Source organism: Hyperolius riggenbachi, chromosome 3, assembly GCF_040937935.1.
Source record: "Hyperolius riggenbachi isolate aHypRig1 chromosome 3, aHypRig1.pri, whole genome shotgun sequence".
Taxonomy (NCBI): Eukaryota; Metazoa; Chordata; class Amphibia; order Anura; family Hyperoliidae; genus Hyperolius; species Hyperolius riggenbachi.
Window position 1 is genome coordinate 125,821,950 of NC_090648.1, and position 22,066 is coordinate 125,844,015.

General features: G+C 41.8%; 1 protein-coding gene across 1 annotated transcript in view; it reads right to left on the reverse strand.

Moving 5' to 3' along the window:
- Positions 1–22,066, reverse strand: part of LOC137561137 (tetraspanin-15-like) — a 248,321-nt gene that overhangs the window by 115,723 nt on the left and 110,532 nt on the right. The window contains exon 2 of the mRNA XM_068272398.1: positions 21,076–21,261. Within this exon, the coding sequence (XP_068128499.1) occupies positions 21,076–21,261 (186 nt within the window). The remainder of the gene's footprint in view (positions 1–21,075; positions 21,262–22,066) is intronic.

Here is a 22,066-nt window from a genome sequence, read left to right on the forward strand (position 1 = left end):
TGTTTCCAATGTGCACTATCTTAGCACAGCGATGCAATTTGCTGGGACATCAGAAAGTCCATAGACTGCCCTTTCTGAAGTTTCTGTAGACGTCTTGCAATTCACTGCAGATTTGCAAGTCATGGTTGCATAATGGCTATTTGCATGTTGGAAGACACGATCCTGGGCTTAAGCCTTTGCCTGCTTTTAGTTGGGAGCTCCCACTCCTTGGACCCATTAGTGCAGCATGATAATAGGGGGAGAGCTGAGGTGGTTTTTGAGGGGGGACTGTTACAATACAGTCCCGTTATCCGTGGAACCCAACTAACTAGCAGTCTCAATCAACCAGCATAAGTCGCAAGCAGTACTCAGAGGTGAAGGCCAACTTTTTAGGCTGTATGCGGCCTTTGCTGTGCTTAAAGGGACACTTAATTGGAAATAAAATTGATTGCCCAGTTACTTACTTGGGGCTTCTTCCAGCCCCCTGATGTGCAGGATGACAGCAAGGGATGAGAATGACTTTATGGGGGCTGTAAAAAGCTCCAGGTAAGTAACTGAACAATAGTCTTTATCAGTTAAAGTTTCCTTTAAAGTCTGGGTTCCATGGCTCCACCAAGGTTAATATGCTTTCAATCACTGTATATTAACATTAATACTGAGTTCATGATATGTATATAGAGTGGGGTATAGTGCTGTATTAGCTAGGACTATTTTTAACAGAGTCTGAAGCAAGCAGAAAGCCAATCCCCGTTGTTGTCGGATAGCCGAGACTCTGTCTTATCAAAGCAATTAGTATGGTGCATTAACATTGGGAACCCAATCATTCAAGAGTGCTAATGTTCTCTTGAGTTTGTGGAAATTAGTAAGAACAGTCAAGTAGGGAGGATCAAACTCTCCAGTATTTGTATGGAGCATCCCTGTAATGTGCTGTCAGCACTGGTGTAAACTGCAAGCAATTACCAGATATCTGTATTGTTCCAAACCTTAATTAATATCTGCAAATGCCAACCCCACAGCATAGGTCTACAATAAAGTTGTCTCAAGATGTCTCATAAAAAAATGTGTACACTACTATATCTTTGAATCTTTTACAGCACCATAATCAAGTTGTATGGGTGACAATACCTTTGGTTTTATGATGTCTCTCCACACTCCAGTATCCTCAATATACTTATCCAATTCATATTGTATAAACCCACTTCTACATCTGTTTAGGCACTCAGAGGCAGAGTTTGTTTTAACAGGTCAATAGCATACCCTAGTCGATTAGCCAGTCGAGATTTTTAGATGTGTGCCTGAAAGCTTTTAACAACTCATGTTATTCAATCATAATGGCTGATCTGGCAGTTTGTGTTATTTCACATTAACTTTATTTAAACACAAACAAGATGAAAACTCCCTGTAGTCTGTGCACTGAGAGTAGAGAGATAGAGACCTATTGTTATCTAAAAAGCTTTGGAATCCATAAGCCACAAACATTTTATCTTTCCCTGACATTCAAGGCAAATTTAAAATGCCCCAAAGGACTTTTTATTTTATGTACAAACTTCCACAAATTATAAAAGTAGGACATGAAATCCACAGCCAGAGTTTCTAATTACTCCATTTGATGATTTATTACTACTGAGATATCTTTATCAAATATTTATAAAACCATCGACACCAATTACACTAAATGGCTTAAAAACATTGATATTAATAAATGGAAAAAAATAACTTGTTACTAACTACTTCCAGACCTTAATGATTGAAATCTACACCCTGTTTGTGCCCCCTTAATACTAGAGCATAGATTTCAATCATCCCTGCCGCACGGTCTCGTTGCGCTTGCCCTTCACGATGCTGCACCCGCTTAACCCCAGTAGGAGGAGAAGTAGATGCTGCAAGCCCTGTCCAGCATACTCCACATCCTATTACTCTGCATTAGGTGGTAGAAATTACTGATGGGGTGGCTGGACTGGCGAGAAAGGAGGGAGAGGGGAGATTCTGCACTGTGTACTCTGCATAATACCCAGGACACTTTGGCTGCAGAATAGAGGGGGTAAATGCTCCAATGCGCCATCCACATTGACATGAATGTAAACTGAGATTTAGCAAGCTGTTCCTTGCGCCCCCCTTCCAAATCTCAGTTTATATTTGAATATAAATGCGTTTATAAATTGAACATTTTCCAATTCTAAGATGAAGAAATATATCAAGCAATAAGACAATTATTTACTAGATGATAAATACAAAATACCCAGTCTAAATTTGTAGGTTGAAAATATAAAGACTGAGTTACCAAGACCATTTTTGCTATAATGTGCACAATTAGTGGTGGCTTTATATGAAAATATGCTACATGTTAGGAGTACATTTGGAATCATTTGGAATCAAGTAAGGACTTTACTTGGGCCTGGTTCACACAGCAAGAGCTTTTTCTAAGCACTAGTGATTTGAAAAGCTCTTGATAATGCAATGCTATGGAGGATTTTTATAAAATCACATCACTCAAGTGAGAACAAAACTCATAGCAATACATTAAGAAGAGCTTTTAACCATTTAAGCCGCCCGGGCATGATCCTCACGTCCAGGCGGCTGCTCTTCTGTGGTGCAGCGCTTCGCCGCGCGCCCCCGTGCCGTTCCCCGGTAGCCCTGAGATCAATGAACGGGAACATGGTTCCCGTTCACTGATGTAAGTCCCCAGCAGAAAAAACGACCGTCTCTTATCAGAGGCTGCGGTCTTTCTGAAAAAAAAAAGTTTTCCGTCCTCCTTATGCTTCCGGGAAGCGAGGAGCACATAAAAAAAAAACTCAATGTGGCCAAATAGTAAAACTACATCTACATACATTTTTCAAGGCAATTTACACACATTATAACATTTAAAATTAACTGTTTAGTTCCCCCACCCAAAAATTACCCAAATAAAATTTTTCATGGAAAAAAAAATTACAACTAAAAAAAAACAAAAAAAAAAACAAAAACATAAATAGTTACCTAAGGGTCTGAACTTTTTAACCACTTCACCACTGAGGGGTTTTACCCCCTGACCACCAGAGCAATTTTCACCTTTCAGCGCGCCTTCCATTCATTCGTCTATAACTTTATTATTACTTATCCCAATGAAATGAACTATATCTTGTTTTTTTCGCCACCAATTAGGCTTTCTTTAGGTGGGACATTATGCCAAGAATTATTTTATTCTAAATGTGTTTTAATGGGGAAATAGGAAAAAATGTGGGAAAAAATTATTATTTTTCAGTTTTCGGCCATTATTGTTTTTAAATAAAGCATGCTACTGTAATTAAAACCCATGAAATGTATTAACCCATTTGTCCCGGTTATAAAACCATTTAAATTATGTCCCTATCACAATGTTTGGCGACAATATTTTATTTGGAAATAAAGGTGCATTTTTTTCAGTTTTGCGTCCATCCCTAATTACAAGCCCGCAGTTTATAAAGTAACAGTGTTATACCCTCTTGACATAAATATTTAAAAAGTTCAGTCCCTAAGGTAACTATTTATGTTTTTTTTTTTTATTGTATTTTTTTTTTTAATTACAAAAAAAAAATAAAAATTGGGGAGTGTGGGAGGTAATGAGTTAATTTTTTGTGTAAATGTAATGTTTGTATATGTAAAATGCTTTTAGGGTGTAGTTTACTATTCGGCCACAAGATGGCCACAGAGTGTTTGTTTACATGCGACCTGTAAGCGTCCGGAAGGACGCTTACATGAAGCAGTAGGAGGCTGGCCAAATCACAATGATCTCGCTGTTTCTGAAAGAAGCAGCAGATCATTGCGGGGGCTTCGATCAACGAACGGGAATGGATTTTCCCGTTCATTGATCTCCGGGCGAGCGGGCGGCGGCGTGCATGAGCGGCGGGTGCGCGCGCACGAGCGGCGGGAGCGCGGACAGCGGCGGTAGCGCGGAAGGTACGGATTTCTCCGTCCCTGGTTTTTTAGGAGGGAAAAAAGGGGCGGAGAAATCCGTACGCGTGGGGGTAAAGTGGTTAAATATGGATGTGAAGAGGGTATACTACGAACATTTTTTAAATCGTAAGTAAATAGTGATGGACGCAAAACTGAAAAAATGCACCTTTATTTCCAAATAAAATATTGGCGCCATACATTGTGATAGGGACAAAATTTTAATGGTGTAATAACTGAGAAAAACGGGCAAATAAAATACATAGGTTTTAATTATGATAGCATGTATTATTTTAAAGCTGTAATGGCCAAAAACTGAGAAATAATACATTTTTTCCATTTTTTCTTAATATTCCTGTTAAAATGCATTCATAAAAAAAATCATTCTTAGCAAAATGTACCACCCAAACAAAGCCTACTTAGTGGCGGAAAAAACAAGATATAGATCAATAAATTGTGATAAGTAGCGATAAAGTTATTAGCGAATGAATGGGAGGTGAAAATTGCTCTGTTGCATCAAGTGAAAAATCCCTGCGGGCTGAAATGGTTAAAATCACAAGCGCTTAGAAAAAGCTCTTGCAGTGTGAACCAGCCCTTAAAGTACACCTGAACTGAGAGGGATATGGAGGCTGCCATATTTATTTCCTTTTAAACAATACCAGTTTCCTTACTGTCCTTCTGATCATCTGCCTATAATACTTACATTTTTACCTTAGTCCCTAGAACGAGTATACAGATCATATGTGTCTGACAGAAGTCAGACTGGATTAGCTGCATGCTTGTTTCATGTGGGTGATCCAGACACTACTGCAGCCAAAGATCAGCAGGAATGCCAAGCCACTGGTATTGTTTATCCACCTTAGCAGTAACCCCGAATCAGGCTTGGGAATGACTACAGACGGTAATCTCACTATAGGGGTAGAGTGCTACATGGTGGACGGAGGCAGAATTGCAGCACTGGATCCAGGAGGTAAGTGCAGGGCTACCGTAGATCTATGTAGCGGTATGATTTTTCCTGCTTCTAGGGTCTAAGAGCTTGTGAAAAATGTGCACTGCTCTTAGACTCTAAAATCCGGAAGTAATTATTATTATTATTATTGATTTATATAGTAATAATACCGATACACAGGTTAAAAGAAAACAAATAAGGTCCCTCCGTATCCCTCTCAGTTCAGGTGTACTTTAAAGAAAACCTGTAACTTAAAAAAGATCCCCTGGGGGGTACTCACCTCCGGATCCTATCGAGGCTTCCCCCGTCCTCCTGTGTCCCACGGCGGTCTCGCTGTACCCCTCTGAGCAGGGATATAAATATTTACCTTCCCGGCTCCAGCGCAGGTGCAGTATCGGCTCTCCACTATAGAAGAGAGATAGGAGGAAATAGCCGATCGCTGTCGGTCTGCTCTACTGCGCAGGCGCAAGTCTCCTGCGCCTGTGTGGTACAGCGGACCCGACAGAGATCGGCTATTTCCGTCTATTTCTGTGCTGAGAGCCGCAACAGTGCCCCTGCAGGAGCCAGGGAAGGTAAATATATCAAGCCTTGTCATGCTTGTCGATCGAGGATTTGCGGGACACTTAGGGGGAGCCAGCGCTGGATTTCCTGCAGCAATGGGGGAAGTCTTATTGGGACCGTGAGGCTCCCCAACCCCCTCCCCCTCGAGGTAGGTACCCCCAAGGGACTTTTTTTTATACAGGGTCTCTTTAAAGCTCAGCTTTTTTTTTTCCAATCCTCTCCCTAACAGATTAATTTACCTCCCTACCCTAAAACCCTATTACCCTTTAAGTGTTGATACTATTTGGAGGGCCATAAGAAATAAAATGATAATAATTTTCTTTTTAAAGCGAACCTTAACCCTGGGGGGAAAAAAGATCAACTTACCTGGGGTTTCCCTAAGCCCCCTGCAGCCGTCCGGTGCCCTCGCAGCTTCTGGTATAGGTGCATGTTATAAAAAAAAAATGTTGCTTTTCAAAAACTGTCAAATATTAATTAGGAGATGCATTTTGGCTAGAAAAAAAATTATTCCTGTTTTGATTATATCAAAAGTTGAAAGATGTTGGATTGTTTGTGACCAAATCAAAGTTTAACCCTTTTTGTTTTCTGTTAACATACGCCTATTTTCTACAGCTCAATACAAACAACTTTCGACCGTTCACATCAAATTATTTTTGATTATTTCTAGACCTTACATCCATTTCAGAATTGACATTGAATAGGCGGTGTGTGTGGCCATTTTAAAAGAACAATCTTTTCAATGATCAATTTAGAAACAATTGTAAAAAGTCACAGCAATTCAGTCGGTAATAGCCAAAGTGATTAACCTTCAATCTGATCTCAAACAATCCAGATATTACAGCCCTTCAGATCAATGCTGATAAAGAAAAATTTCAGAAATAAACTGATCATTTGAATTGTTTTTATTCAATTCAGTGGTTGTGTTGCAACAAACATTTGGTGAAATAATCCCACTGAACTGTATGTGGCTCTCCCATCTTTTATTTCCCAGATCTACAGATCTGTTGAGCTTTACAGCACAAGATGAACTATAATCTGTGCAGCTATACCTGTTCTTCAAACCTGGTGGAACAGACCCACTCCAAAAATAAACTTAGCTGATCTACATGCGTAGATGAATGATAACTGGCTGAAACTGAATGCTGACAAAACTGAGGTCCTTGTAGTCCAAAGCCAGTGCTCCCCATCAAAACAGCTCTATCCTAAAGCAACACCAATCAGGATAGGGAATTCAGACATACACAGCTCCAACCTTGTGTGCAGCCTTGGTGTGCTAATCGATGGGGAATCGAGTTTCAGAAACCAAATTTTGTCCATTGTCAAATCTTCCTACTTTCACCTTAAGAACATTGCAAAATTTAAAGATCTGATTCCCCCATAGGATCTTCTAACCCTAGTTCACGCCTTCATCACATCACGGCTGGATTACTGCAATGCCCTTTATGCTGGCCTCCCCAAAAAGGACCTGCGTCGCCTGCAATTAGTGCAGAATGCTGCTGCCAGATTGCTAACAAACCAGCCTCGCCACTGTCACATTACACCGATCCTTCGCTCACTGCACTGGCTACCAGTAGAATGGAGAATACTCTTCAAGATTGGACTGCTGACATTTAAATCACTGCACAATTTGGGCCCTGGATACATGAAGGAACTGCTGAAACTGCACCAAACCTCTCACAACCTCAGATCAGCAGGTTCTATAAACTTGGTCACTCCCAGAGTGCACCTCAAAATCTTTGGAGAGAGAGCTCTCTGTCATGCTGCCCCTACTCTTTGGAACTCCCTGCCATACCCAGTAAAGACAGCCCCATCCCTGGAGTTATTCAAATCAAGACTGAAAAGCCACCTGTTTAGACTGGCATTTCCAGACTTATAGAATTCTTCCTCTGTTCCACGATTTACCAATCAACCAATTATTGCTCTGAGCCATGCTAACATGCTTTGAGTCCTACGGGAGAAAAGCGCTTTACAAATGTTACTTGTTGTTATTACTGTTAACCTTATCAAATGCCAAGGCTCTGATTCTATAAACCCTTTTACTGAGTTCTAGCACAGGAGATATTTTTCTTACTTTATACTATTGATGGAACATTGTTTTGGTCCCAACACACAAAACAGGACTCAAAAAATTGTTTCAAATTAAAATATTATTAATAATAATAATGAACTGCAGTATTTGTATAGTGCTTTTCTTCTGGCAGACTCAAAACATTTGAGCTGCAGCCACTAGAGCACACTCAGTACTAAGCAGGTAACTCCGGCGCACAGCGCCGAGTGCCAAAGATGGGGGCTGTCATAGTAGTAATGCTATGATGCGCGCCTGTGCAAGAATAGTTTGGGCATCTGGCAATTGCCAGACCCCAAATTACATCTCCCTCTGAGTTGCTACAACAGCGAGCTGGCGGTTTGGGAGAGCATTGTTAGCAGTGTTCGATTCATGACGAACAAAGGTATTTTCATCTGTCCACCTCAGGGCCTGGTCACTGCTTCTCCCTGACGGTGTCTTCACTTCTGTGTCCCCAGGCGCTTGTGTGACATAATGCAGGGGATAGATACTAAAGGTCTCTAGTGGTTACAGTGCTCCTAGTGTCTATCCACTGTATTACATACCATGCTGCGGACAGGTGAGAACCCGGGGGTGGGGGTTTCATGATGGACATCTGTGTGTAGTGTGTGGAGGGAATGGAGCAGATAGATACCCCTCTTATCAGATAATTATTAGAGGGGGATCCATCTGCTGGCCATATAAACCAGCGTTCAGCCCCCTTTAGGGCTGGTGCACACGGGCGTCTGCCCGGCTTTCTGTGGCGTCGCGTTTGGTGGCGTTGCGGCAGCGACGCATTCAGGCTTTCAGCAGCCTTCACGTTGCTTTCGGATGCGGTCGACGTTTTTCCTCCCCTAGGGGAACATTACCCGTGGCGGTTAACTGCCTTAGGACGCTACATGTAGCGTCCAGGGTCGCCTTGAACGCCAGGGAAAATCGGGACCCGAACGCAGCGTTCTCATAAAACCCTGGTACAAACGCTCCCATTCACTTGAAAGGGAGCGTTTAACGCCAAGTCCTGAACGCTGGCGGTAAACGCTTCGCAGACGCCCGTCTGAACCAGCCCTTAGTCTGTGCCTTCTCCCTTGCAGTCTGAACAACGGATGATGCAATTGAGTTAGAGCCCCGTCCACAGAGAACAAAGGTCCCTCCCTGCAGTTTTCTACTTCCTGTCACTTGATCAAAATTATGAGACATGATTTTTTTTAGCTGCAGAAGCCCCATTTACCATTTAAAAAACTGACATTTTAGCTCTCTGAACACTAAGCTATTAGATGGTATTTTTTTTAGCTCTGTATCGGGGGATGTGCTTTAAATGGCCTAAAAGCTTTGTCGAATTCAGCTGAAAAGTACTAGCATAGTGTGGAAATTATTCGCCAATTTTTTTTTCTTCCTATTTTTCCACTTAAATGATCAAACAAAATGAGCCTTGAACAAATCTACATAAAACGCTGTGTAAAACTGTCAGAACTCTATGAGAATGAAGCACACTTAGCTGCAGAAAATACATGCAGATAAGAACATCCATAGTGTAGTAAAAAAAATAAATAAATAACAGCGCAATCTTCAGCACAGACCTGCAGTGCATCTTCAAAGAAGTTTGCGGGAATAAAACTGCACATTCCGTCTCCTGCTGTGCATAATGTACACAGGCACATCTTACTGGAACAAAACAACTCCAGTGTTACGTTTAGCCTTTATCCTATGATAAGAAGCTGCAGTCCCGAATAATGCCTTTACCGTTTGTGATTTTACATGAAATATCCTCATTTCTTAAACAAAGCCATGCTTATTTCCTTAGCCTGTAATCCCCTAAGAAATGCCATTATGCAAACATGAAAAAGTAGCGCTTAGAAAAATGTAAATATGCAAGAGGGTGCAGCTTAACATTGCTGTAACATCAGCCAAACACAAGGTTAGTCTATGAATAACTGATTATTTGCAGGTAATCGTAGAAAGGGACTGTATCGCCAGGCTTATGTACAGTATACTGTGATTCTGGATTACAAGAATTAATACACACACGAAAGAACAATTGCTGGTATCACCCCTATGTGAGCAGGCTCATTTACAAAGGCTAATTTATACCAGTGATAAGTAATCTGAAGAAAATTATAATGAGATCAATATTAAATGCTACCAGCAGCATAACTATAGGGGGGCAGCCCCAGCGAACATATTGGGGGGGGGGGGGGGGGGGCAGGGGCTGCTACTTGTAAGATGCGATCAGGCTCTTGCAATGTAGAATAACTCCCTTTACTTTAGAGAACCATTGTTTCATCAAAAAGACTATATTCAGAGAAGAGGATTTTTAGTGGTACATCGTGCTTTGTAGGAAGAGTCAACTGTGCCTTTATCTCACTCCCGGGCAGACTTTCTGCCTGTCCTGGGACTACAAAATGTAAACATTACAGCATAGAACAACCATAGTTTCGTGGTAATACGGAAGGAAGTTCCAAATATGGCTATGCATTAACATTTACGGCTGCGCAGACTGTGTCCTGTCAGTCACACGCTCATGGATGCCAGTAGAAAACTCCTAATGTGATTGACATGAACAGCACACCCACAGTGGGGCGTAATGAAGTAACCTTCCCTTTCTCCGATACAGGAGACCATTCTCCAGATCAGGTGTTTTTGTGGATGCACTTCTTATGGATGTGTAGATAATGATGGCAACACTTGTTTTCTCACCCTTGTAAGATGGCCCAAGAGGGGGCAAGGGAAGGGGTGTGAACTTTGGGCATTCTCTGTCAAAGGTTTGCTGGAGGGCATCATGAATTATACTTTTGCCACTGTACCCATTGCAACCAAACTATTGGTAGCCAAACTAACTTAAAGTGTAACCCCAGTCACAGACATGGACCAGTACAGCTTTCAGTTATGGTCAAGTGAAATCCACTTGTGACATTTAATTGCTTTCAACAGAGCCTGTAAATACTACTGCTTCCACAGCATTAGAATGTACAGGTCAGAGGAACACCTCTCTATAGCTTTATCTCACCTAGCCTTGTGTATATATCTGCCTTGTGAGGAGAGCTAGGCTTACTGCTAAGTCCTCTCAAACCCAGCACCACCCAAACCAATGTACCAATACAAGAGTCCATAGAAGGAATAATAGTACCATACAGCAAGAATCAATGGAGAGTCTATGCACCTTCATGCTTGCAGACAATCCTGAAGAAGAGATAAGACCAGTGGCTTTACTGCTGTAAGGCGATTTATTGTGCTTTGGAAATTCTTTGTTGCACAAAGAAAGGGCGTATTCCAAAGGACATCTATGGGGAGCAGGTATAAAACTCACTGCTCATGCTCATCTCTGCTTCATGAACCTCTGCAACCATGATATGAAGGCACTGCGCAATCACATAGACTCTTGTGAGAATACAGATGACCAAGGCAAATGAAGGAATGATGCCACAGATCAAAGCAAGAGAGGAAAATACAGAACAGAATAAAATAATTCATAGATAAGCATGCTGCAACTACACCAAGACCCAGTTCACAGATCATTGGGTCTGGTGCACTAACTTGCAGTAAATGTTACCTGTACTTTGGTAATCCTGATTTTCCCCCAGCTTTTGATAACCTAGGCTCATTTAAATGGTGGGAAGATAATGGCATGCATTATGCCAAAAATTTTTGGATCTCTGACATTTTTGTTTCCTTTGAACAGATTAGATTTACCAAGGATGTTCCTAGATCGGAATTTTTTCGTTACCTGCAGATTAGGCATTTCTTGCGCTCAAGGAGCCTTGGCAGAAGGGTTGACCCCCCCCCCCCCCGTCACTCTATGACAGATTATGTAGAGGGGATGCCCTAAGTAAGGGACTTATCTCCTCTATTTATGAGGATTTGATCACAGCTGGTATTGAAGCCAAACCTAAATATATATTGGATTGGGAGGGGGAATTGGGGATTATCCTTACTGAAAACCAATGGATGCTCATTTATGACAGAATATTAAAATCCTCTCCATCCCCCTGCTTAAGGGAAACAGCTTTTAAACTAATGATGAGATGGTACAATACACCGGTTAAACTTCACAAGATCTTTCCCACTCATTCTCCACTGTGTTTTAGAGGTTGTGGGGGGAGGGGTACATTAACTCATATTTTTTGGGATTGTATGGTCGCTCAATCCTTTTGGGCTGAAATTTGGGCCCTGTTTTACAATGTTACTCAGATAACGGTTTCTAGCTCCCCGGCCCAAGCTTTGTTATATGCTAATGCCCCTACAATCCCTAAGACTTTCAGACGGTTATATAGTGCTTGCCTGTTAGCCGCCCAATGGGTTATCGCATATAATTGGAAACAACATACTTTACCTTTTTCATTATTTGAACAAAGATTGAATCTTATTATAGAATCTGATAGATTGGCTAGTGTCATCTCCTCTTATGATAACTTTCAAAAAAGGTGGTCTGTCTGGTTGGAATATAAGTCCAATTCTCCTCCTGCTTGATTTTATATGTGCTGTATTGTGAACCAATGTTTCGGCAATGCCTTATTTTATATGTGCCTTTTTGTACTATGGAGCAAAATTGTTAGAGGTTTTGTTTGTCTTACTGTTCTATTGTCATCGCATTGTACTGTAAGCTACTGTTGCTTATAATTTTGTTATTTCAAAAGTTTTATACCGTACTATGCTCTGTTGATGACTTTATTCTAATAAAGACCTTTTGTAAACTAAATGTTACCTGCAGGGCTGTGGAGTCGGAGTCGTGGAGTCGGAGTCGTGGAGTCAGGCAATTTTGGGTGCCTGGAGTCGGAGTCGGGAAAAAATGCACCGACTCCGACTCCTAATGAATTTGTAACTGTAATTAAAATAGAAAATATGATAAAATGTTCTATTTCTCAGATAATAGTCATTAAAAATAATGTATATATACAGTATATATACAGTAATAGCTGTGCTTAGTCCACAAAAATGAAATAAACCAATCAAAATTAGTTACTTGTGCTGCTTCAATAAAGCAGTCCCCGTATTTTTAAGGTCAGATATACATATCTGATTGTGACTGTATATATGATGTGTACACAGGAATCTCTTATATATACTAAATAACATCTATGCTGTAAGAATAAAGCCTGATGTGTAGCTGTGTCACTAATAGAGATGGTCAACGAGATGGAAATAATTCTGCATTGATGCTGATTTATGCAAATGTATGCACTCCCTTTGCTGATGAAATCAAATAATTTGATATGTTGTTAAAATTTGGTTTGGGGACTACAAATTAAAGGGTACCTGAGACGGATGAAAAGTAAAGTTTTATACATACCTGGGGCTTCCTCCAGCCCTCTTCAGGCTAATCAGTCCCTCGCTGTCCTTCACCACCCGGATCTTCTGCTATGAGTCCTGGTAATTCAGCCAGTCAGCGCTGTCCGGCCGCATGCCGCTCCCACAGCCAGGAACATTCTGCACCTGCGCAATAGTGCTGCACAGGTGTAGTATGCTCCTGGCGGCGGAGTGTGTGCATGCGCACTACGCCTGACTGGCTCAAGTACCTGGACTCATAGCAGAAGATCCAGGTGGCGGAGGAGGACAACGAGGGACTGATTATCCTGAAGGCGGCTGGAGGAAGCCCCAGGTATGTATAAAACTTTAATTTCATCTGTCTCAGGTTTACTTTGTTACACAGTAGTACTATGCTCTACATATGTACTCCCCACAGAGCTGCAGGGAATCCACTGAGAATGCTGTGCACATTGAACACAGAGGTGTTGTCTGTTTACAATCTCCTCATTCCCCTGCAGAGTACCTGCACATCATTCTTACATGTACCCACACTTACATTGCCTAGGGCCTGATAGATGTTCTTTGTTCCGGTTTGTACCTTTTACAAGTACTCTTACCAAGGACTAGTTTTAGTCTAAAGGGAATAAATATAGTAGTCTCCATATCCTTCTCACTTCAGTTGTCTTGTAAAATTCCTAAGCGTTGGCAGTTAAGAGACGAATTTCATGTTACATACTTTTAATCAACAAAATTGTAATATGCAAATTAGAGGAGTCGGAGTCGGTGGATTTTTGGACCGACTCCACAGCCCTGGTTACCTGTACTAATAATACAAAGGAGAAGCATATGTTATGCAATTAATGAAACTCACCTTACCTGGGTAACACAGGATACGCTACATGCATAAGTAAAGTACCACGTGTAGCCATAGCAATGCACACATTACCCAGTTGTGTTCATTGCATAACATGCTACTCCCCTGATGTTAGTAGCGTTAACATTGCTGAGCGCTGCCTGCACACAGACAATTTACCAAAACTTACTGCAGTCCCATTGTTACCCATGAGGAAGAGGAGACTGCCGCCAGTCTCTAATTGGTCTCATTAGCCCCAAGAAACACTGCTGTAAAATGTACTGGTAGGATGCAATATCCATAGCGGACATTGCCTTGAGAAGGCCTACAGTGGAGGAGGTGAAGATATACATCTTTACTGTAATACCTTACTCTCTGGCCTGCCATAAACAGACTGGCACCTCTCCAGTCTCTATTGAACTCTGCTGCTTGTCTCATCCACCTCTCTTCCAGCTCCTCTAATGCTGCCCCTCTCTGCCAATTCCTCCATTGTCTTTCAATCACCCAAAGGATTCAGTTAAAACTCCTAACACTATCACACAAAGCTCTACATAGGCTATCCCCTCCATACATTTCCTTATTAATCTCCAGATATCACCCTTTGTTCCTCTCAAGAGACCCTCTTTTTCTCCAGCTCGGTCACCTCCTCTCACCCTCGCATCCAGGATCTCTCACTAGTGTCACCTCTGCTTTGGAACTCTCTACCACAGCATATCTGTCATGCTCCAAGCCTGGAAATTTTCAAACGTACTCACAAGACACACCTTTTCAGGCATTGTCACACAAAAACTCGGGACAGCACTATCTTATAATACTAATAAACACGCTGCAAATTGTATATATAAATCACTACACCTGGTAATCAATTTGCAGAACAGCTCAAAAGAGTATAGTTAAACAACAAACCAAGAATGCCTCAAAATACTGTCCCAAACTGGAATAGGTGAATTAATATCCATCTTTATTGACCAAAAAAAAAACTGGGGGGGGGGGGGGGTCAATAAAGAAGGATATTCATTCACCTATACCAGTTTGGTGCGATATTTTGAGGCATTCTTGGTTTGTTGTTTAGGAGAACTGTAGTGAGAGGTATATGGAGGCTGCCATATTTCTTTCCTTTGAAACAATACCGGTTGCCTGGCAGCCCTGCTGATCTATTTGGCTGAAGTAGTGGCTGAATCACACCAGAAACAAGCATGCAGCTAATCTTGTCAGATCTGTTAAAATTGTCAGAAAACCTGATCTGCTGCATGCTTGTTCAGGGTCTATGGCTGAAAGTATTAGAGGCAGAGGATCGGCAGGATAGCCAGGTAACTGGTATAGCTTAAATGGAAATAAATATGGCAGCCTCCATACACCTCTCTCTACAGTTCTCCTTTAACACCTTTTCAGGCAATCTAATGATTTACTATAGCAATAATTTAAACCCCACTACCCACTAGATTGTAAGTTCACAATGGCAGGGACCGCCACCTTTAGTTTCCAGTTTCTATGCAATTTATTAAATGAATGTCTATCAGTATTGGTGGTGTTATTCAAACTATACATCAACTGTATGCATCAGTACTTAAGTCACTGGTTGCCCTGATTGTACAGTATATTGACCTGCTCATGTATTTATGCTCCGCATTGTTTTAGGTTTTGCACGTTGTACAGTGCTATGGAATATGTTGGTTCTATAAATAAAATAATAATCATAATATTATTCTCTATTTATATGTATTATGCTTCATCTTGGATGACTTTACACAAAAAAAGCCTGGAGATCAATTGTCAGGTTGCCCATAACCTTGGAAAACTCTTCCCAATTTTTTTTAAGAGGTAGAGCACCCCAAATAAACTTGTCTCATTTATAAATATGCACTCCAAATGCTGCTGAAGACAGTGTAATTAAGTTGGTACATTACTTTATATTTTTCAGTCTTACCTTAAAACTTTCTGGAAGGCGATAGAGTCAAAAATATCTAACCTAGTGCAGAGACCATTTCAATTAACACCCTCACTGCCCTTCTTAATATAGGTTTGGAAGCTATTGCTCTAATACATAAAATGTTAGTATTCAATATATTAGCAGTCAGAACTACTGCGCATGCGCAGTACAGCCCGGCAGACGTCCGATGACGTCAGCGCGCCGTCGTGGGACGCAGAAGTCCCAGGAAATGGAGCGCAGAGGAGCCCGACCTGGCAGCCGGCCTGGCCAGGTCGGGTCGGGCACCGGAGACCACCGGGAGCCTGCGGAGCGGCGACGAGGGCACCTCCTGCCTGCCACGGGCTGGAGGAAGCCCCAGGTAAGTGGAAATTTATTTTTATTTTTTGAATCCCCTCCCTGAACCTTCCCTTTAAGCTCTACGACTTTAAAAGTCGTGGAGAGGGCTGTTTTCTGACTTTTATTATCTCAACTGTTCCTGAACTATTTACTTTTTCTCTGCCAGAGGAGAGGTCATTAGTTCACAGACTGCTCTGAAAGAATCATTTTGAATGCTGAGTGTTGTGTAATCTGCACATATTATAGAATGATGCAATGTTAGAAAAAACACTATATACCTGAAAATAAAAATATGAGAATATTTTCTTTGCTGCTAATCTTCTAGTAATTATTCATAGTACACAACCAATTCACTATATCATATTTTTTTTTTTGCTTCAGTGTCTCTTTAAAACAACTTCTAGTGAATCCCAGATCAAAAATGCACTGTACTTGCATTACTGATTTTACCTCTGTGTTCAGACGCTTATCTGGTGGGGTGTATATAGGGCATCTGCTATAGGTGCCCCTTGTCACACCTCCCCAGGGGGCGCATCGAGGAGTGAATGGGCAGTTTGTGCGGCCAGTGACTAATCTCTCTCTTCCTCCCTGCAGTTTTTTCTTGCAACTCGCTAAGCCTGTCCACCGCACAAGTATTGTTGTGTCCCCCACTATCGTGAGACACCCCCCACCCCCAGCCTGGCCATTCTCCATACACTCACTCCTTCCGGCCCGACACAGCTCCGTGCAGAACGTCAGCCGCTCGCTAATTGGCCAGCCGGTTATCCCCTCTTGTGATTGGCCAAGCGGTGCTGGAGTGTTGGTGGTGACTGATGGCACATAGGAGAAGAGATCTGCCTTGTTGCAGCACCTGCACACGCTGAGCAGAGCAGTCAGTGCGCACGGACAGTGTGAACGGGCAGGCAGAGCTGAGACTAGAGCTCTGAAAGGTAACTTATTATACTGTATGACGCCATCAGTTAAAGAGAAACTCCGACCAAGAATTGAACTTTATCCCAGTCAGTAGCTGATACCCCCTTTTACATGAGAAATCTATTCCTTTTCACAAACAGACCATCAGGGGGCGCTGTGCGGCTCATATTGTGGTGAAACCCCTCCCACAAAAAAATTCTTATTATGTACTCTTGGCAGTTTCCTGTCTGTAAACCTTGCTGCATTGTGGTAAATAGCTGTTTACAGCTGTTTCCAACTGCCAAAAAAGCATGCAGCAGCTACATCACCTCCCCACTGTAAAAATGTCACCATGTAATAAATGTGTGAATGTAAATGATGGATTTAAAAGATTTTACAATGGGCAAACGCTGGCTAAATAATTTATACATAATTATTGTAAAAATGAAGCCCTTTTTGAATACATTATTTTCACTGGAGTTCCTCTAAGTACTAGTACAGGTAATATGGTAGTAATGGTCACAACATTAATTTTCATTCTACAGCAGCGGGCCTCCACTGACTGCTTTCTTACAATTTCAGTTCTTACAATTCTACAGCAGGCCACTGCTTTCCCACACACTTTCAGTTCTTCTGGGATTTATTATCCCAGAAGAAGTAAAACTGTGAGAAAGCAGTGGCCTGCTTTAGAATGGATGGAAATTCTAAGGACTGAAATGTGGAAAAGCAGTCAGTTGCCTGCTGTAGAATGAAAATTGTAAATGTGTGTGAATTGAAAATAAAGTGTGTTTACTTCTTTTTATTACCTGGGGCTATTTTCAGAATCTTTTTTTCTTCAGTTTCCTTGTCCTCATCCTTGATCCGCGGTGCAGCCCAGTAAACTGTGACTTAGGTTTAGTTAAGTCACTACTGCGCGTACGCTGGATGCATGGATCCCTGATCACACTCCCGTAGCGTTTTATGTACAATAGCCAAACGCTTCCGGCCTCAGGAGCCAGCGTATGAGCAGTGGTGTATGACTTAGCTAAGTCGCACACTTTTCCAGGCCACACTGCGAATCAAGGATAAGGACCAGGACGTCAGCAAGGGAACTGCAAGGCTAAGAAGCTGGAAGAGGCCTAATATTTTTAACTTAGGTATCCCTTATAGTGTGAAAAGCTACCTGATTCCATATTATGCAAGCAGACATATAGGCAAATCCTATGTTAAAGGATAGCTGAGCTGGAAAATCAGCCAGAGTACATACATGTCAGAATCATGTTTTATCCGCCAAGTGACGTACCCGGAATTACTTGTGGTACACATGGCAACCGCAGCAGTACATAGACATGTGTGTCCTCGGTTCCCCCGCAATCTTCCATTCCTCCATATTTGCTCTAGGCCCCGAATAGTACTGGTCGAGACCTGAAAATTAAACTGGATAGAATAGGCTGCATGCATGTGCAGTTGGGTCCGTTACGGTGCTGTGGCTGTGCTCCCGGGGGACGATGTGTATGATTATAGCACTCACGGCAGCTGGGAAGTGAAATAATGGAAACAATTGTGCATGTGCACAGAATTTTATATTCCGTTCAAAAAGTCACAACCAGTACTAGCCGGAGCTTATGCTGAATACTCACCATAGCGACGACGAGCATTCCCCAATCCATGCACTTGAAACAAAAAGAAAAACCGAGAGCCCAATATAGTGCAGTAAGTCTAACAATAGTTGGCGAAATAATTAACAGATGTGGATATACTCACAAACACGGGTTACCACATAGGCAACCACTTGAAATGCAGGTGGGGAGCATTAGAACCTGACCCCACTCAGGTTTAAGAAGTCGCTCTCTGTAGATAGAAAGAAGGGGACAGTCCCCTCCACCCAAGGTGGACTATATACTGTGCAAATTTGGACAGAGGCGCCAGGCAGGTTAAAATGATCTAAAAACAACTAAAAAGGAGGAGTACAGGTGGACTTACCTCCTGAAATGATGGACAATCGAGATTGTTCAAATCGCAAATAACAATTTATTTTGGCACTCCGCAACGCGTTTCACAGGTATAACCCGCTTCATCAGGGAAGGAGTGCAAGCTCAAAAAAGGTCCAATAGTGGCAATGCGCCTCTGAGGCGCATTGCCACTATTGGACCTTTTTTGAGCTTGCACTCCTTGCCTGATGAAGTGGGTTATACCTGCGAAACGCGTTGCGGAGTGCCAAAATAAATTGTTATTTGCGATTTGAACAATCTCGATTGTCCATCATTTCAGGAGGTAAGTCCACCTGTACTCCTCCTTTTTAGTTGTTTTTAGATCATTTTAACCTGCCTGGCGCCTCTGTCCAAATTTGCACAATTCCCCAATCCATCTTCTTACAGGGAATATGATGGGTGTTATGTTATATGGGTGTTACGTTATATGATGGGTGTGACCGAAAACTCATGCAATCACAGTACTTTATGCTGAGTAGTCAGGGATCTTAAAGATCTGATTCGCCGTTACAGTCGTTCTCATCACACGTCGCTAAACATCGTTCTGGTGATCCTCCTCCTACACCCACTTCCCGAGATTGCGGAAACGATCGCTCGCTCAAAATAATTGCTGGTCATCAGAAAATATTGTTGTAAATTGTTGTATACACACACACACATATATTTACATATATTCTAATGTATAGAATTAAGTCCTATAGTTCTACTCAATTAAGTCCTATGTTGGGGGGAGGAGGCGCGCAATTTCAGTGCTTGCCATAGGCGCTGTTTTCTCTAGATACGCCTCTGTCTGTGTTAAAATACAAGCTCGTCCCTGCCACCTTAGTAGGGGGATTATAGTATTTTATTTTATTTAAGTATTTATAAAGCGCTGACATCTTCCGCAGTGCTGTACAGAGTATATTGTCTTGTCACTAACTGTCCCTCAGACGGGCTCACAATCTAGTCCCTACCATAGTCATATGTCTATGTATGTATCATGTAGTGTATTATAGTCTAGGGCCAATTTAGGGGAAGCCAATTAACTTATCTGTATGTTTTGGGGATGTGGGAGAAAACCGGAGTACCCGGAGGAAACCCACACAGACACAGGAAGAACATACAAACTCTTTGCAGATGTTGACCTGGCTGGGATTCAAACCGGGGACCCAGTGCTGCAAGGCGAGAACGCTTACCACTATGCCACCGTGCTGTCCAAGTATAGTAGTAAAGTATACTGAGTACTGTAGAATAAGATTCATTTTTCAAATACCATTTTTCCAACAGGGATCAAATAAAACCCGTAGGGAAAAAAGTACCCAATTAGGGTGCTTGCTTTGGAATTGGAAAGCCTCCCCCCGTCGTCCTCCATTGGTGAGTTCCGCCGCTGCCTCCTTGTGAAAGCCGTTGGCAAGGGCTTGGCCAGGCTGTGCCTTACACGGCTTGGCCTAGTTGCATCTTTTCAGCTGATTACTTTGTTCCCACTAGGAGCAAGAAGCCTTCTGCTTCTCCTCCTGCCCTCTCCATAGGACTGAGCAGGTAAGCTTATACAGGTGGTCAAGTAAAGGCCTGTACACACGTCCTACGTTCCCTCAGAAACAGCCTTATCAGTCCGCCAACACGTGCTACTGTCGGCGGAAACACCGCCCAGTGGGAGGCAACGATGGACCCGTCGTTGCCTCCCGTAGGACGTGTGTACGGGCCTTAAGCATAACTGTCCTAGACTGCTGGGCGGACTTTTAGTTGCTACCATGAATGATGATTGTTTTACCCAACAAAGGTGAATGCCTATATGGAACTTAATTTGTAAGCAACGGCTTCACCTAACTATTGGATACAGCGGTACGAAAGGAACATTTGATTCTTCATTGATGGATTGTAGCAGGACTGCTGCTCATTAATGAAAGGTAGTCTGACAGACATTTCATTTGTGTTGAGGAATTTATGCGCACTCCGGCTGCCAGGGGCTACCATAGTGGTGGTGTTCAGTGCAAATGAGGCATAGTGTTGTCAGTGCTGAATTTTAGTGATGCATCTACTTTCAAGGTTCCTCTACACAGTTTCTAAACAGAGACGTTGCTGATATAAAGTGAATAATTTATTTTACAGTACATTCCTCTGCCACTAAAAGTTCAACAAAAGTTACAATGTTAGCAGTGATCATCCCCCATAGATCAAGAGTCTTGTATATGACCCCTTTTACTAATCGACTGAGCTCTAAATGACTATGGACTAGGACATCCCCCAGACAAGGACTGTACCTCCCTTGTTATTTAACTCTGAAGACACCATCACAACATAGTTTAATTACTCCATCCCACCTATTAAGGAAGAAGAAGAGAAATCCACTTTGCGAATCCACAGTTTGTTCCCACAACTCCCCTGCTGTTAACTGTGCGCAAACACCATTCTCAATGCAATTTAATTACTTACAGTTTTAAGAAGCACCAAGTTGTCTCTTAAGGATCCAACCATTCCAATAAATGACACCACAAACATCAGGATTCCCAGGAGGAGGAGGATAATAGCCGGTGCCAGGAAAATCCCTTCCAAAGTCTGATGTTTCCGTCTCTCGCTCTCCGCATAGATGCCAATGCACAGGATCAGGAGACCTATTAACTGGATAGGAATACAGCAGCGTTGATTGATTCACAGAGAGTATTCGCAGAGTTCAGAACTTACAAGTAACACAGTCAACCAATACATTCACAACCACGTAAAGAGGAGACAAGTCTTTGTTTAACAAATCAATTATGAAAATGGCTCACAGGTATTTTCTACAAAAAAAAAAAAAAAGCAGTTGACATAAGAGGAACAGGGTGGTTCACGAAAGATTCTCCCAACTTCATGGACAAAATATTGGAAGTAAGCGATATGAACATTTTCAAAAGTGTAATTTATGTCTCCTGGGTATGCTCTCATATTTATTATAAACAGGTCTATTTTAAAGATCAAGCATGAATACATGAATACAAATAGCTTTGAATTGCACTAAATATTGTTGGTTGATTGCATCTTTTGAAAAATCTGACCAATGTATCACACATGTTCAATCCTTCCTCAGTTATGAAAATTATAATACAAAAAATCAGAAAAAATTGCTATACATCAAGGATTTAAGAATCTATCATATTCAATTTTCAGGAAACGTTAGTAAAACAACTCCCACCGCAATAGATTGAAAAAATATAAAAAAATAAATAAATTGGAAATTCAATCACATTTCTCAATTGGAAAAAAAGGGACATTTGATTGCAACATGTGTGAATGCCTTTAGGACAGATTTTAGCAACATTTTGAGTGGTGCTCATAGATAATACTCTATCTCTTGGATGGGGCCTAACTGTTCTTTCCAAATCTTAGACTGTCATGTGTCTTTCAGTTATTTTTATTCAGACTGAATCCACTTGATAGTGTTTCTATT